Below are 12,571 nucleotides of genomic sequence, written 5' to 3' on the forward strand. Positions count from 1 at the left end.
TCACCGTGCACCAGCCCCGAGGGACCCTGCTCTGTGCCACCGCCACCGCCGGCGCCTGCGATGAGCCACCGCAGCCGTGTTTGCTCAGGGAATGAACGGGCAGCAGCCTCGGGGCTCGGGGCGGGGGGACTCAGCCCTGGGGGAGCCGCTCTGTGCCCCCCGGCTCTCGGGCTGCTCCGCATGGACGTGGCTCTGACGTCGCTCCCGGCTGCTGCCTTGGGGCTTTGTATCCCATGGGATGCAGCTCCCAGGGACGTGTCTCCCCCGTCCCCTCGGCGACAGCGTCACGGTCTGGGGGGGGACCCGCATGCACCCGCTGGGTGCCTGCTCCCCGCCTGCGTCAGCGGGTGTTTGCCCACGCCAGGGGCTATGGGGTGGGTGCTGCAGGAGGGGGTATAAAGGCCTTTGAGCGGGGCACATCCATGAGCATCCAGGGACGCATCCGGCACCGGGAGGATGGGAAGTGCTTGGCTCTACCTGCTCTGCCTGGTTGGATCCGGCCTCATCCTGCTGGGCACTGCGGAGCCGGGGCTGGGGCTGGGGCTGGGGCCAGCTGAGAGCCTACCCAGGCAGCACCGGGAGGGGACAGAGCTGGTAAGGGGCAGGGGGAGCGTTGTCTGCAGGGGATAGGGCCCCAGCATCCCCTGCATGGCTCTGGGGCACCTTGAGGTGCTCCTGTTCCTGCTGCCCCGCTCTGGGGGCTGGTTCTGGCCGTGCTGAGGTGCCCTAGAGCAGTGGGGAGGGGGAGACTGAGCCCCCACCACTGGTTTTCCACCACTGGGTGCTCAGGGTGTTCCTCACAGTGACTCCTGCAGGGACATCTTGCAGCGCTGAGCTGCTCTGGCTTGGGTATGATGACGGGAGATGCTGTGCAGGGTGGTGGGTGCCAGGGAGGGGTGGTGGGGGCTTGCACCCGGGTGGGTGGAACCCATCCCAGCACCACAAACCCCTTGATCCCTCCAGCAGGGATGAACCCTGAGCCAGGCACAGGGTGTTAGGAGCACGGTTACACCCCAGGGTGCATCCTTAGGGGATGGGGCTGCTGGTCGATGGGAGAGGATCCAGCACCAGCATCCAGAGACTCGGGGGACGAGGCGGGTCCGGAGCCTCAGCGCACCCCAAGGGGGTGACCCTGTGCTGTGTGCTGCAGGTGGAGGAGCTGCAGGAGGTGCTGGGGAAGCTGGGGAGCAGGGAGCTGCCGGCGCTGGAGAAGAGGCTGAGCTGGGTGCCCTTGGTACGGCCGGGCCGGGGGGGGGCGGTGGGGATTGAACCCTGGGGCTGGACCCTTTGGGTACCGCCTGTGGGTCCAGCCCCGGTGCTGAACGGTGCCGCCCGCAGTGCGAGCCCGGGGAACCGTGCGCAGTGCGGAAGGGGGCCCGGATCGGGAAGCTCTGCAGCTGCCCCCGCGGCACCGTCTGCAACCTCTTCATCCTCAAGTGCTCCTGAGGGACCGGGGATGCTGCCACCCGCTGGGATGCTGCTGGGGGCTTGGATGTGCCTGCTCAGCACCCTCCTCCCCTGGGGTGCTGCGGGTGCCCAGGGCCACATTAAATGACTTGGATTCACAGCTCCTGCCTGCTTTTTGGGGGATCCTGGGCAGGGGGCCTGGGGTGTGTCCCGCCGTGCTGTGGGTCCGTGTGGGGTGCACGGCAGGGGCACGGGGCCGTGCTAGGGGTGGGCCCTCGGCGGTCTTGTACCCATGGCACCGGTTACTGCTGCTCTGCTGGAGGCTGATGGGTCGAGAAGGGGAAAGAGAGGTCGAGCATCCCCCAGGCCCTGCGCTGCACCGCACTGCACTGCCCATGGCCGCTCAGTCCCGCAGCGCACTGCGCTCACTGCACAGCCCCAGCTTCGCACTGCACAGCCCAGCTTCGCACTGCACAGCCCCAGCTTCGCACTGCACAGCCCCAGCCTCGCACTGCACAGCCCAGCCTCGCACTGCACAGCCCCAGCCTCGCACTGCACAGCCTCTCCCCTGAGCTGCACCACGCAACCCCATCCCAGCACTGCAGCGCACTGCACAGCCCCAGTTCTGCGCTGCTTCCCGTCTCTGCATCGCTCTCCCCTAGGTCCGCACTGGGCTGAGCACCCCTTGCACGGCACCGCACCGCACTCCTTGTATTGTATCGTATCGTATTGTATCGTATCGTATCGTATTGTATTGTATTGCATTGCACTGCACTGCACCGCACCGACAGCCGGACCCCACCCGAGGCGACCCCACCCCTCCATTGCCCTTTTAAGGCCGCCCCCCCACCTCCGCTTTCCCCCAGTCTGTTTCCCCCGCCGCGCAACCCGATTGGCTGGCGGTGACATCAGTGGGCGGGGCTCGCCGGCGGTGACGCTCCGGGGAGGGGGCGTGGCGTGGCCCTGCTGAGGCAGGCGGGCGGGGGGCGCCGAAGATGGCGGCGGCTCCGGGGGTTGCGGCCGCTCCTGCGGGCCCGCGCCGTTACTCGCTCTTGGCCATCGTCGGGGGCGGCTGCCACCGGCCCGGGCTGCTGGCGGCCGCGCTGCAGCAGCTGGAGCGAGGTGAGCCCGCGGATAGCGCGGCCGCACGGACCGGGATGCTCCGCGACTCCCGCCCCGAGGCACCGGGGCCTCACCTCCCCCCCCACCCCAACCCATGCTCCCCTCCGCTCATCCCGACCCGGATCCCTCAGGATCTGCCCCCCCCAAACCCCCAGGATCTGCCCCAAACCCCCAGGATCTGCCCCCCCAATACCCAGGATCTGCCCCCCCCAAACCCCCAGGAACTGCCCCCCCCAAACCCCCAGGATCTGCCCCCCCCAATACCCAGGATCTGCCCCCCCACCCCCAGGATCTGCCCCCCCAAACCCCCAGGATCTGCCCCCCCCCAACCCTTCAGGATCTGCCTCCCCCCAACCCTTCAGGATCTGCCCCCCCAAACCCCCCAGGTTCTGCCCCCCAACCCCCAGGATCTGCCCCCCCCCAATGCTCAGGATCTCTCCCCCCCCCCCCAACCCTTCAGGATCTGCCCCCCCAACCCTTCAGGATCTGCCCCTCCAACCCTTCAGGATCTGCCCCTCCAACCCTTCAGGATCTGCCCCCCAACCCCTTCAGGATCTGCCCCCCCAACCCCCCAGGATCTGCCCCCCAACCCCCAGGATCTGCCCCCTCTGCCCCCAGGATCTGCTTCCTTTCCTGCCCCAGACCCCCCAAGATCTGCCCCCCTCCCAGACCCCTAGGATCTGTCCCCCAGCATCTGGCCCCTCTCCTGTCCCAGATGCCCCCCCAGTCATCACCCCCTCAGACCCCAGCATCTTCCCGCAGAGCCCCCCAGAGTCTGCACCCTCTCTGCCCCCCCCCCCTCCAAGTGCTGCCCCACACAGGCTGCTGTGACCTGCCCCACCCCCCAGAACCTTGCCCCATGCAGTCGGGGGTGGGTCTCACGGAGGGGGGGGGTACCCTAAGCCATGGCATCAGAGCACCCCATGGAACAGGGCCCCTAACTCATAGTGTGTGTGGGGGGACACCCCGACATGGCCCCAGCACCTTGTGCAACCGCTGAGGGTGCGTGCCTTGCGCCATCGGTAGCTGGGAGACGTTGGGGACACCCCCAAACCTCCCCCCCCCATGGGGTCCTGAAGGGCTGGGTGGGGGGTGTGTGTGTGTGCTTTGGGGGTTCCTGCTCCCCACGCTGGGCACCAACTCCTCTGGCACCGTTCATTCCTTTAAACAGCACTTGGAAGCGTGGCCCCGGGGCTGGGATTTGGGTTGGCAAAGCTGGAGCTGCCCTGAGTCACCGCACAGGGCGCTCAGCACCGGGTGCATCACCCCCATACCGGGGGCTGCTTGGGGTTGGGGTCACCCCGAAAGCCACCAGGGTGGCTCGGGGGATGAGGAGGGGGGACCCTGCGAGGGGACAGGGCTGGTGCTTACACAGAGTGGTGCCACGTGGGTGCTGCAGTGTGGGTGCTCATGGGTGCTAACGGAGCTGAGCCCTATCCTGTCCCCCCCCTCCTCACCTTCAAAGGGATCCGCTCCTGGGACATCGACCTTTCCTCCTGCAACCTGGATGAGCAGCTGAAGCTCTTTGTGTCCCGCCACTCGGCCACGTTCTCCAGCATCGTGAAAGGTAAAAGCCTTTGGGGAGGGGGGGGGCAGCACAGGCACCCCGACACCCCCCCCCGGGGTGAAGTTAACCCATGGGGTGTGGGAGACCCCCCCCAGGCTTCTGCAGGAACAGGCTTTGCTTTGTGCCCCCCCCCCATGGTCAAACCCCATGATCGCCCCACGTGAGAAACCGCTTCCCCCCTCCGTGGGGCGAGGATGGGATTGCCTATGGGAAGAAGGGATAGGAGAAGGTGGAGGCAGGGATATTGGGGCTGCTCTAGTGCCTCTTCCCCATCATGTCCCCGTTGTCGCACCCCCTGCAGTGTGTGTGTGTGGGGAGGGGCTGTGGTAGGTGTTGAGTCTCCAGTGGGTGCCGGTGTGTCCTTGTCCATCCCATTCCCATGGGATGAGGGTGGGTGTGAGCCTTGGCTCCCTGCAGGTCAGCGGACCCTCCACCACCGCGGGGATGTGCTGGAGACCCTGGTGCTGCTCAACCCCTCCGACAAGTCCCTGTGTGATGAGGTGAGAATGGTGGGGGGGAGGTCAGGACACGTGGCCATGGCTCCTTCTGAGCTGCTGGCATGGGGGTGCCGCAGGATGGAGCCTGGTGGCATTTCCATGTCCCCTCCATCCCCATGTCCCGCTCATCCCTGTGTCCCCTCTATTCCTCTATCCCCTCCATTCCTTTATCCCCTCCATCCCCGTGGCCTCCCTCCATTCCTATGGCCCCCCTCCATTCCTATGGCCCCCCTTCCATCCCTGTGTCCCCCTTCCATCCCTGTGTCCCCCTCATCCTGTCCCCCCTCCATCCCTGTATCCCCTCCATCCTTCTGTCCTCTCCATGTCTGTGTTCCCCTTCCATGCCTGTGTCCCCTGCATCCCCGTGTCCCCTGCATCCCCGTGTCCCCTGCATCCCCGTGTCCCCTCCATCCCCGTGTCCCCTCCATCCCCATGTCCCCTCCATCCCTCTATCCCCTGCATCTCCGTGTCCCCTGCATCCCCATGTCCCCTCCACCCCCATGTCCCCTCCATCCTCACATCCCTGTCCTCTCCTCAGCTGCGGAACCTCATCACGGACGTGTCCCAGCACAAGCTGCTGGTGTTTGCGGGGCCCTGCGTGGAGGACACGGGGGAGCTGATGCTGCAGACAGGCTGCTTCTCCCTGCGGGACTTCATCCAGATCTTCACGGACAAGGAGGTGCGGTGCTGGGCACCCCCAGGAGGGACCTGCCTGTTCCCCCCCCCCCCTCCCCCCCCGCCCCGGCTCCCAGCCCTGGCTGCATCCTGCCCTTTGGGGTGGGTGTGTGGGAGCCCATGGGAAGGGTGCCCTGTGCTTGCCAAGGGAAGGGGGGCTGAGGCAGGGCACCCCTGGGTGCCACATCCCTCCTGATGCTGTCCCCTTCACAGGTTGGGGAGATCCTGAGCTCTGCAGACCCCTCCGCCAAGGCCAGGTTGACAATCAGCTGCCCCGACTTCGGGGAATGGAAGGACTCGGGCTTGGACCATCACAACCTCCAGGACTTCATCGAGCTGCGTTACAACCCGGGTTGCATCCTGCCGGAGATGGAGGGGCTGGAGGAGTTCATGGAATACCTCTCGGAGTCGCTGGAGCCTCAGTCCCCCTTTGACCTCCTGGAGCCCCCCACCACGGTGGGCTTCCTCAAGCTCTCCAAGCCCTGCTGCTATATCTTCCCGGGCGGGAGAGGAGACTCTGCTTTCTTTGCTGTCAACGGCTTCAACGTTCTGGTCAACGGAGGCTCGAACCCCAAATCATCCTTCTGGAAGCTGGTGCGGCACCTGGACCGCATCGACTCCATCCTGGTGACGCACGCGGGCACCGACAGCCTGCCCGGTGTCAACAGCTTCCTGCAGAGGAAACTGGCAGAGCTGGAGGAGGATCCATCGCAGAGCTCGCAGGGCAACGGGGACTGGGCCAAGAACCTCATCTCCCCAGAACTGGGCGTCGTGTTCCTCAACGCCTCCGAGAAGCTGAAGGACATCGAGGGCAACTCCCGGGTGCTGAAGAGCTGCGACGAGGCTGCCCTGACCCTGCACTACCTGGAGAAGCTGGGCATCCGTCCCAACCTGCTGGCACGGGACAGCGGGCCCCGCGCCGAGCCCACCGTGCTCTTCCAGAAGATGGGAGTGGGCCGCTTGGACATGTACGTCCTGAACCCCGTCAAGGGCACCAAGGAGCTGGAGTTTCTCCTGCAGCAATGGTCCGGTAACGGCTACCCCAAGGAGCAGGACCTGCCCTTGCAGTGCCTGACCTCGGTGTGCGCCCTGCTCGTCTGGCACCCCGTCAGCCCCTCGGAGAAGATCATCCGGGTCCTGTTCCCTGGCTGCACCCCGCAGGGCCGCATCCTGGAGGGGCTGGAGAAGGTGAAGCACTTGGAGTTCCTCAAGCACCCTGTGGTCACCAAGAATGATCTGAAGGGGCCGGCAGCTTCCCAAGTGGAGAAGCCGCTCAAGCAGAGGAGGGCAGAGAGCAAGGAGAGCCTCAAGTCTGCTTCCAAGCTCAGCTTGGTGGATGCTGGGACACCAGTGCCGAAGGAGAAGGCTCCAAAGGTGGAGAAGAAGGAGGTGAAGGCAGTGACCAAGGAGAAGCCAAAATCCCTGGGGGAGACAGCCAAAGCAGGGTCAGAAGAGGAGAAAGCCAAGGATGCTCGAGCCAAGCTGGACTCTTCAGTGGAGAAGCTGAAGGCGGATGCAAAGCTGAAGCTGAGCAAGGAGAAAGCGGTGCCCAAGAAGGAGCCTGTCCCCCGGAAAGAGGAGAAGAAGCCACCGAGGAAGGACGAAGGGAACGAGGTGAAGGCAGAGGCCAAGAAGGAGGTGAAGGCGGTGAAGAAGGAGGTGAAGGCTGAAACATTGCGGAAGGATGCGAAGGAGCCCAAGGCAGAGGCCAAGGCTCCTGCCAAGACCCCAGCCCGGAAAACACCAATCCCGGAGCCCCGCAAACCCCTGGCCAAGACCGGGAGCATCAAGAAGCCCCCACTCAAGAAGGAGTCCGAGAAGCCCAAGGCCAAAGCCCCGCAAAGGGATGCAGGGAGCAGGAAGGAGCCGGGGACATCAGACTGCTCCAAATCCTCCTCTCCTGAGGACATGGGGCCCGAGGCTTCACCAGGGGCCGGCGGGAGGAGGAGGAAGGAGGAACCCACTGAGGGCGAGCTGGAGCCTCTGCCGCTGGAGAACGGAGCGGGCAGAGGGCCGGGGGGGGACTCCTCCTGCCTGGAGAACGGGCTGGAGGACCCCGACAGCCCCCAGCGCTTCCGCTACGCAGAGAACAGCCCTTTGCGAGCCGTCTGCCCCCCGTCCCCCCTGGCCAAGACCCCCAAGAGTGACCGCAGCGTCAACTTCGACCTCACACCCACCGGGATGCTCAACCACGGCCCTGAGGGTGGCGAGGATGCCTGTGGCAGCTCCGAGGAGAAGACCTTGGAGATGATGTCCCCGGCCAGCTCAGGGCTGGCCAGTGCTGGGCACACTCCCTTCCACCAGTCCCCGGTGGATGATGGTGCAGAGGAGCCAGGCACTGGCACCAACCGGCAGCCAAACCCATGGCCCCCGAGCGGGGGCAAAGCGCCGCAGGACGGCTCCGGCTCTGCCGGCTGCCTTTCCCTCAGCCCCTTCAAGGATGATGTCCCCGACGTGTCCCCCACCATCACCACCCCGTCCCTGCCGGCCGAGGTGGGTTCCCCGCACTCCACCGAGGTGGACGAGTCGCTCTCGGTCTCCTTCGAGCAAGTGCTGCCCCCCGTGAGTGAGTCCCCCCCGGAGGAGGGCAGGCGGTCCCGGGGGGGCGCCGGGGGCACACCGGAGCCAGATGCCACCACCAAGGGGGGGTTATCGCTGCCGCTGCGGCCGTGCCACCACCCACCGTGGGCTGACGGCGATGGGGGGCCGCGGCCTGGCCGCCGCTCCGACTCGCCCCACGACGTGGACCTGTGCCTGGTGTCACCCTGCGAGTTCGAGCACCCCAAGTCGGAGCGGTCGCCCTCGGTTGCCGCCAGCCCCCGGGAGCTGTCGGACAGCGACCCATCGCAGGAGCTGCTGCAGCACCGCGGCCGGGGCGAGACCCCCCGACCTCCGTCAGCGAGTCACTGCCGACCCTGTCGGACTCCGACCTCCCTCCAGCCGCCGAGGACTGTCCCTCCATCCTGGCCGATGGGCTGGAGTCGGACGAGGACTCGGAGCAGCCCCATCGTGGCACAGTCAGGGCCCGTGACCCACTGCCGGCCCCCATGAAGGATCCCCTGCCCCATCCCTGCCCAGCCCGGTATCTGCATGGTGGACCCCGAGGCGCTGCCAGCCGAGCAGAGCCGTGCTGGGAAGAAGGACCCTCCTGGTAAGGTGAAGAGGACCCCATCCCGGGTGGGCTCAGCACCCACCGCCCCAAAGGCTGAACCCCCCGGCACCCCAGCTCGGCCCCCAAGGCCAGGACCCCCGCCAGTGCTGCCCGTGACAGCGGGGACAAAGCCAGGCTGCTCCTTGGGGACAAGAAGGGCCTTTCCAGTGGGGACACCCGCACCATGGGGACCACTCGCAGCGCTGGAGCCCGAGCAGGTACGGGGCTAGGTGGGGATGGGGGTGCTCCAGCTCCGCTGTCCCTGTGCCCATGGGTCTCACAGCGCTGTACCCCCATCCTTGCAGGCACACAGGCTGCAGCCCCCCCGAGCCCCCCCATCTACGTGGACCTGGCTTATCTGCCCGGCTCCTGGAGCGCCCGCACTGTGGATGAGGAGTTCTTCCGGCGTGTCCGGTCCCTCTGCTACGTGGTCAGTGGTGATGACCACCTGAAGGAGGGGGTCCTGCGGTCCCTGCTCGATGCCCTGCTCACCGGCAAGCACCAGTGGGGCACTGACATCCAGGTGAGCCCCCCCTCCAACCCGGGATACCCGGAGCAGTGGGATCAGCCCCTTCCCGGTGCATTGACGGTGATGGTGTCTTTGCAGGTGACCTTGATCCCAACCTTTGACTCGCTGGTGATGCACGAGTGGTACCAGGAGACCCACGACCGGCAGCAGGAGCTGGGCATCACGGTGCTGGGCAGCAACAGCACCGTGGCCATGCAGGATGAGACCTTCCCCGCCTGCAAGGTGGAGTTCTGAGGGCTTTTGGGGAGGGGGGTGACCAACAGCGTGGGCTTCATCCTCATCCTCTTCCTCCTCTGTGAGCCTCCCCCAGCCCCCTTCCACACCCAGTGTCTTGGGGCTGTATCAGCCCCTGGCCACTGCGGCTCAGAGGGGGGGGGAGATGGGGTCGTTTCACCCCCCCCACCTGCCAGGACTGTGAGGGGCTCCCCACAGCACCCCCATGCTGCACCCTCCCATGCCATGTGGATCCCGCATGCCCACGCCTGAGCCATGCACTCCTCACTCTGCACCCACTGCCATCCTTTGGGGGGGGGGGCACTGAGGGACCAGGTTGGGGGGACCCTGCCTTTCTGGGGGGGGGACGGGACAGGATCCATGTGTGTGTATGTGTGCGTGTCTGCATCCAGCAGCGGTGCTCCAATGAACAGGGTAAATCTTGTCATTTGCTGTTCCTACCTAACCCCCCCCCCCCACCTCGGACAAGCCACTACTGCCACCCCCCCGCATCCACAGCCCTGCCCTTGGCGGGGGGTCCAGGTCTCCTTCTGGGGGGGCTGTGGTTGCTGCTGCCGTGGGCTTAGTCCCTGACACCTTGTGTTTTGTGTGTGTGTGTGTGTGTGCCCCCTTGGGCACAATCAGCCCCTGTCTCTGCCAAGAGCAGTTCTGTGTTTCCCCCCCCACTTCACATGCAGCAGCTTTTTGGGGGGGGAGTGTTCCTGTCCCCCCCCAGGCTGAGACCCTTCATTCACCTCCAAACTACTGGAAAGCTGTTGAGAAACCAAATGATCCAGGTGGTTTTTAAGGGAGATTTTGTGAGTGAAGAGCAAAGGGAGGGGGGGGGGGGGCTGTGTCAGATCCTGACCCCCCCCTTGACACCCCCCCCCTTCCCCCCCCCGCTGGAGCAAACACTAAACCTGTTTTATAGGAGGCTCCCAGCGGCTTCTTTTTGTAATGACTTTTTAAGAAAAAGCTAAAAAAAAATAGAAAGAAAAAGCAAAAACTGAACAAAAACCAAACGTGGTTCTATGGGGGGGGGGGAGGGATATTTATCTGTAGCCCCCCCCACCCCGGGGGCTTTTACCTTGGATTGTATTGTCCTGTGTGTTCAGGGAAGGGGGGGGACTGAATGTTTCACCTGTAGTGCTTTATATATTTCTTAGCTGGAAGCTGGGTTGGAGGGGGGGGTGGAAGGGGGGGGTAATTCCGGCCCCCCCACCAGCCCTTTCCCATGGATGCCGGCACACTCCCTGTCTTGCACGCCACGTTAATGTGTTGAAAATGAGCATTAAAGAGAGGATAGCTCCGGCCTCGCTGCCTCCTCTGCTGTGCGGGGGGGGTACCTAGGTTGGGGGGGGGGGGGGCACCATGGGGTGCTGCAGGAGGGTTTGGGGGTGTTGGGGTGAAGGGTGTATGGGGTTCTGTGGGGTCACATCCTGCACTGTGCGAGGGGCTTGGGGGGGGGGGGGCAGAGCATGGCCTTGGGGGGGTGGTGTGGATGTGGGGCTGAATGGGGGAGATGCGGGGCTTGTGGGGAGGGGGGGATGCGGGCTGGGGGGATTGGAGCGGGGCTGGCGCGGCAGCGCGCTGAGGATGGATGGATGGATGCGGGGTTGCCATGACAACTGCATCCCCATCCTCATCCCCATCCAAACGCCCCCGGCCTGCAGAGGAGGGGGCTGCAGCCGCTGCCCCCGCACGGGGAGGGGGGGTTGGAGCCTCATTGGTGCTGGGAGGGGGGGGGGTGTCCCAGGGCCCCGTGTCTCGCTAATGGGGCTGAACCCCCAACTTGGACCATGGAGCCAAGCCCCACCCTCACCCCTAAACCCTCCCCTAGCACTCCCCCCCCCTCCCTAAATCTCCCCGTTGGGGCCGTGGCAGCGCCATGGGGAGGGGGCTCCGTGCTGTTGGGGGGTCCCTGATACAGAGGCCGGTTGGGGCTCCAGCGCAGAGGCTGGGGGGGGGGGGGGGCGGGGCTGTTCCCGGTGCTGCCGCTGTCACCGTCCCGCTCCGGCACCGCAGGACAAGGGACAATGTGGAGCCCGCCCATCCCCGCTTCCCCCGGTGCGGGCCCGGTCCCCATCTCGGGGTGTGTGTGTGGGGGGGGGGGTGTTCGAGGTTGATCTCCCCGCTTCCCGGTCCCCACCGCCGGGAGCAGCCCCCGGCCGCGCAGCTGCACCCGGTGTCAGCCGGAGCCGGGCCATGAGCTCAGCGGGGTGCGAGGCACGGGGTGGCACCGGCGGGACCGCGGCGGCTGCGGGGTGCGAGCGGCTGCACCGGGGACCCGTGGGGATGGGGCCAGCCCCGGGACCCGGTGCCGGTGTCTCCGGGCCCCTCCCCGCATCCCCCCCCCCTTCCCTCCACCACCAAAAACCCCGCGCTCTTGGGCGGCGGCCGCTTTAAAAATGCAAATCACCCCCCTCCCCGCGCGCGGCGCGGCGGCGGCTCAGCCAATGAGAAGCGGCGGTTGCTGGCTGCGGTAACCGCTGCCGGGAGCGAGGACCAATCGCGACGCGGCGCGGCGGGAGGGGGGCGTGGCTTAAGCCACCCCCGCCCCCGGCGCGGTCCCGTCCCGGAGCGCGCGTCTCGGAGCGGGCGCGGGGCGGCGGCGGAGCGGGAGCGGGGCCGGGGCGGGAGCCCCGCAGGTGAGTGCGGCCCCGCAGCCGCCATGGGGGGCACCCAGCGCCCTCCGCGGCCCCGCGCACCGGAGCGGGCTCTGCGGCACCCCCCGCTCCCGCAGCATCCCCCCCCCCCCCCCCTCCCCGGGGCAGCCCCGTTACGGCCGGACCCCTCCCGCGCTGTGTGCGGGAGCTCCCGCTGTAGCCCCCCCCCCCCTCCCAATGCCCCCCTCGTTTCCCCGTGCGCGGTGCGGTTCCCCCCCGGCCCTCCCCACATCGCCGCTCCCGGTGCTGCGGGCACCCCCCGGTGCGGGGCTCGGTGCTTTCCCTCCTTATTCTGGAAGGAGCATCCCCCCCCCCCCCCCCTCCGCCGTGCACGCCCCGACCGCCCGTTAATGGAGCCGCTGCACCGGGGGTGCTGGGGTGCAGCCCCCTGCCCTGTAGCTGCAGCCGGGGTGGGTCCAGCCCCCCCGGAGCTCCCCGCACCCCCGCCGGTGAAGGTCACCGCTGCGGTGCCCAAGGGCTGCCCTGTTGGGGTGTCCCGGGGGGGGGGGGGGCCCTGCCGCAGCACGGAGCGGTGCTGAGTGTCCCGTGTCCGTGTTGCCCCCCCCCCACCCCGCCGGTGCCCCCCGTTCCTCTCGGGGCCGCCTCCGGGGACTTTGGCCGGCGGGGACTGAGGGGTGGAGGGGGGGGGGGTTCACGGCGGCTGCGGCCGCTCGGGACCGGACGCGGGTTGGGGTCCGGTACCGGGGTCCCCCCCCTCCTCTCCCCGCCCCGCTCCTGCTCTAT

General features: G+C 67.1%; 2 protein-coding genes across 2 annotated transcripts; both read left to right on the forward strand.

Moving 5' to 3' along the window:
• The first annotated feature begins 312 nt into the window (after window positions 1-312).
• On the forward strand, window positions 313-1,567 carry LOC133276125 (cocaine- and amphetamine-regulated transcript protein-like). The gene is made up of 3 exons (XM_061466648.1): window positions 313-594; window positions 1,151-1,234; window positions 1,339-1,567. Exons 1-3 carry the CDS (start codon window positions 457-459, stop codon window positions 1,444-1,446), a joined length of 330 nt encoding a protein of 109 aa, XP_061322632.1. The 5' UTR covers window positions 313-456; the 3' UTR covers window positions 1,447-1,567.
• Window positions 1,568-2,402: 835 nt separating this feature from the next.
• On the forward strand, window positions 2,403-9,492 carry LOC133276159 (microtubule-associated protein 1S-like). The gene is given in 9 exon segments (XM_061466703.1): window positions 2,403-2,529; window positions 3,995-4,096; window positions 4,514-4,596; window positions 5,132-5,272; window positions 5,482-8,055; window positions 8,058-8,321; window positions 8,323-8,631; window positions 8,634-8,942; window positions 9,027-9,492. Coding segments are annotated over 9 exon segments (4,065 nt in total). The 3' UTR covers window positions 9,183-9,492.
• Window positions 9,493-12,571: the final 3,079 nt, after the last annotated feature.

Source organism: Pezoporus flaviventris, unplaced genomic scaffold, assembly GCF_033815535.1.
Source record: "Pezoporus flaviventris isolate CSIRO_AGI_PZ_B2104156 unplaced genomic scaffold, CSIRO_AGI_Pfla_v1 ptg000043l, whole genome shotgun sequence".
Lineage (NCBI taxonomy): Eukaryota > Metazoa > Chordata > Aves > Psittaciformes > Psittacidae > Pezoporus > Pezoporus flaviventris.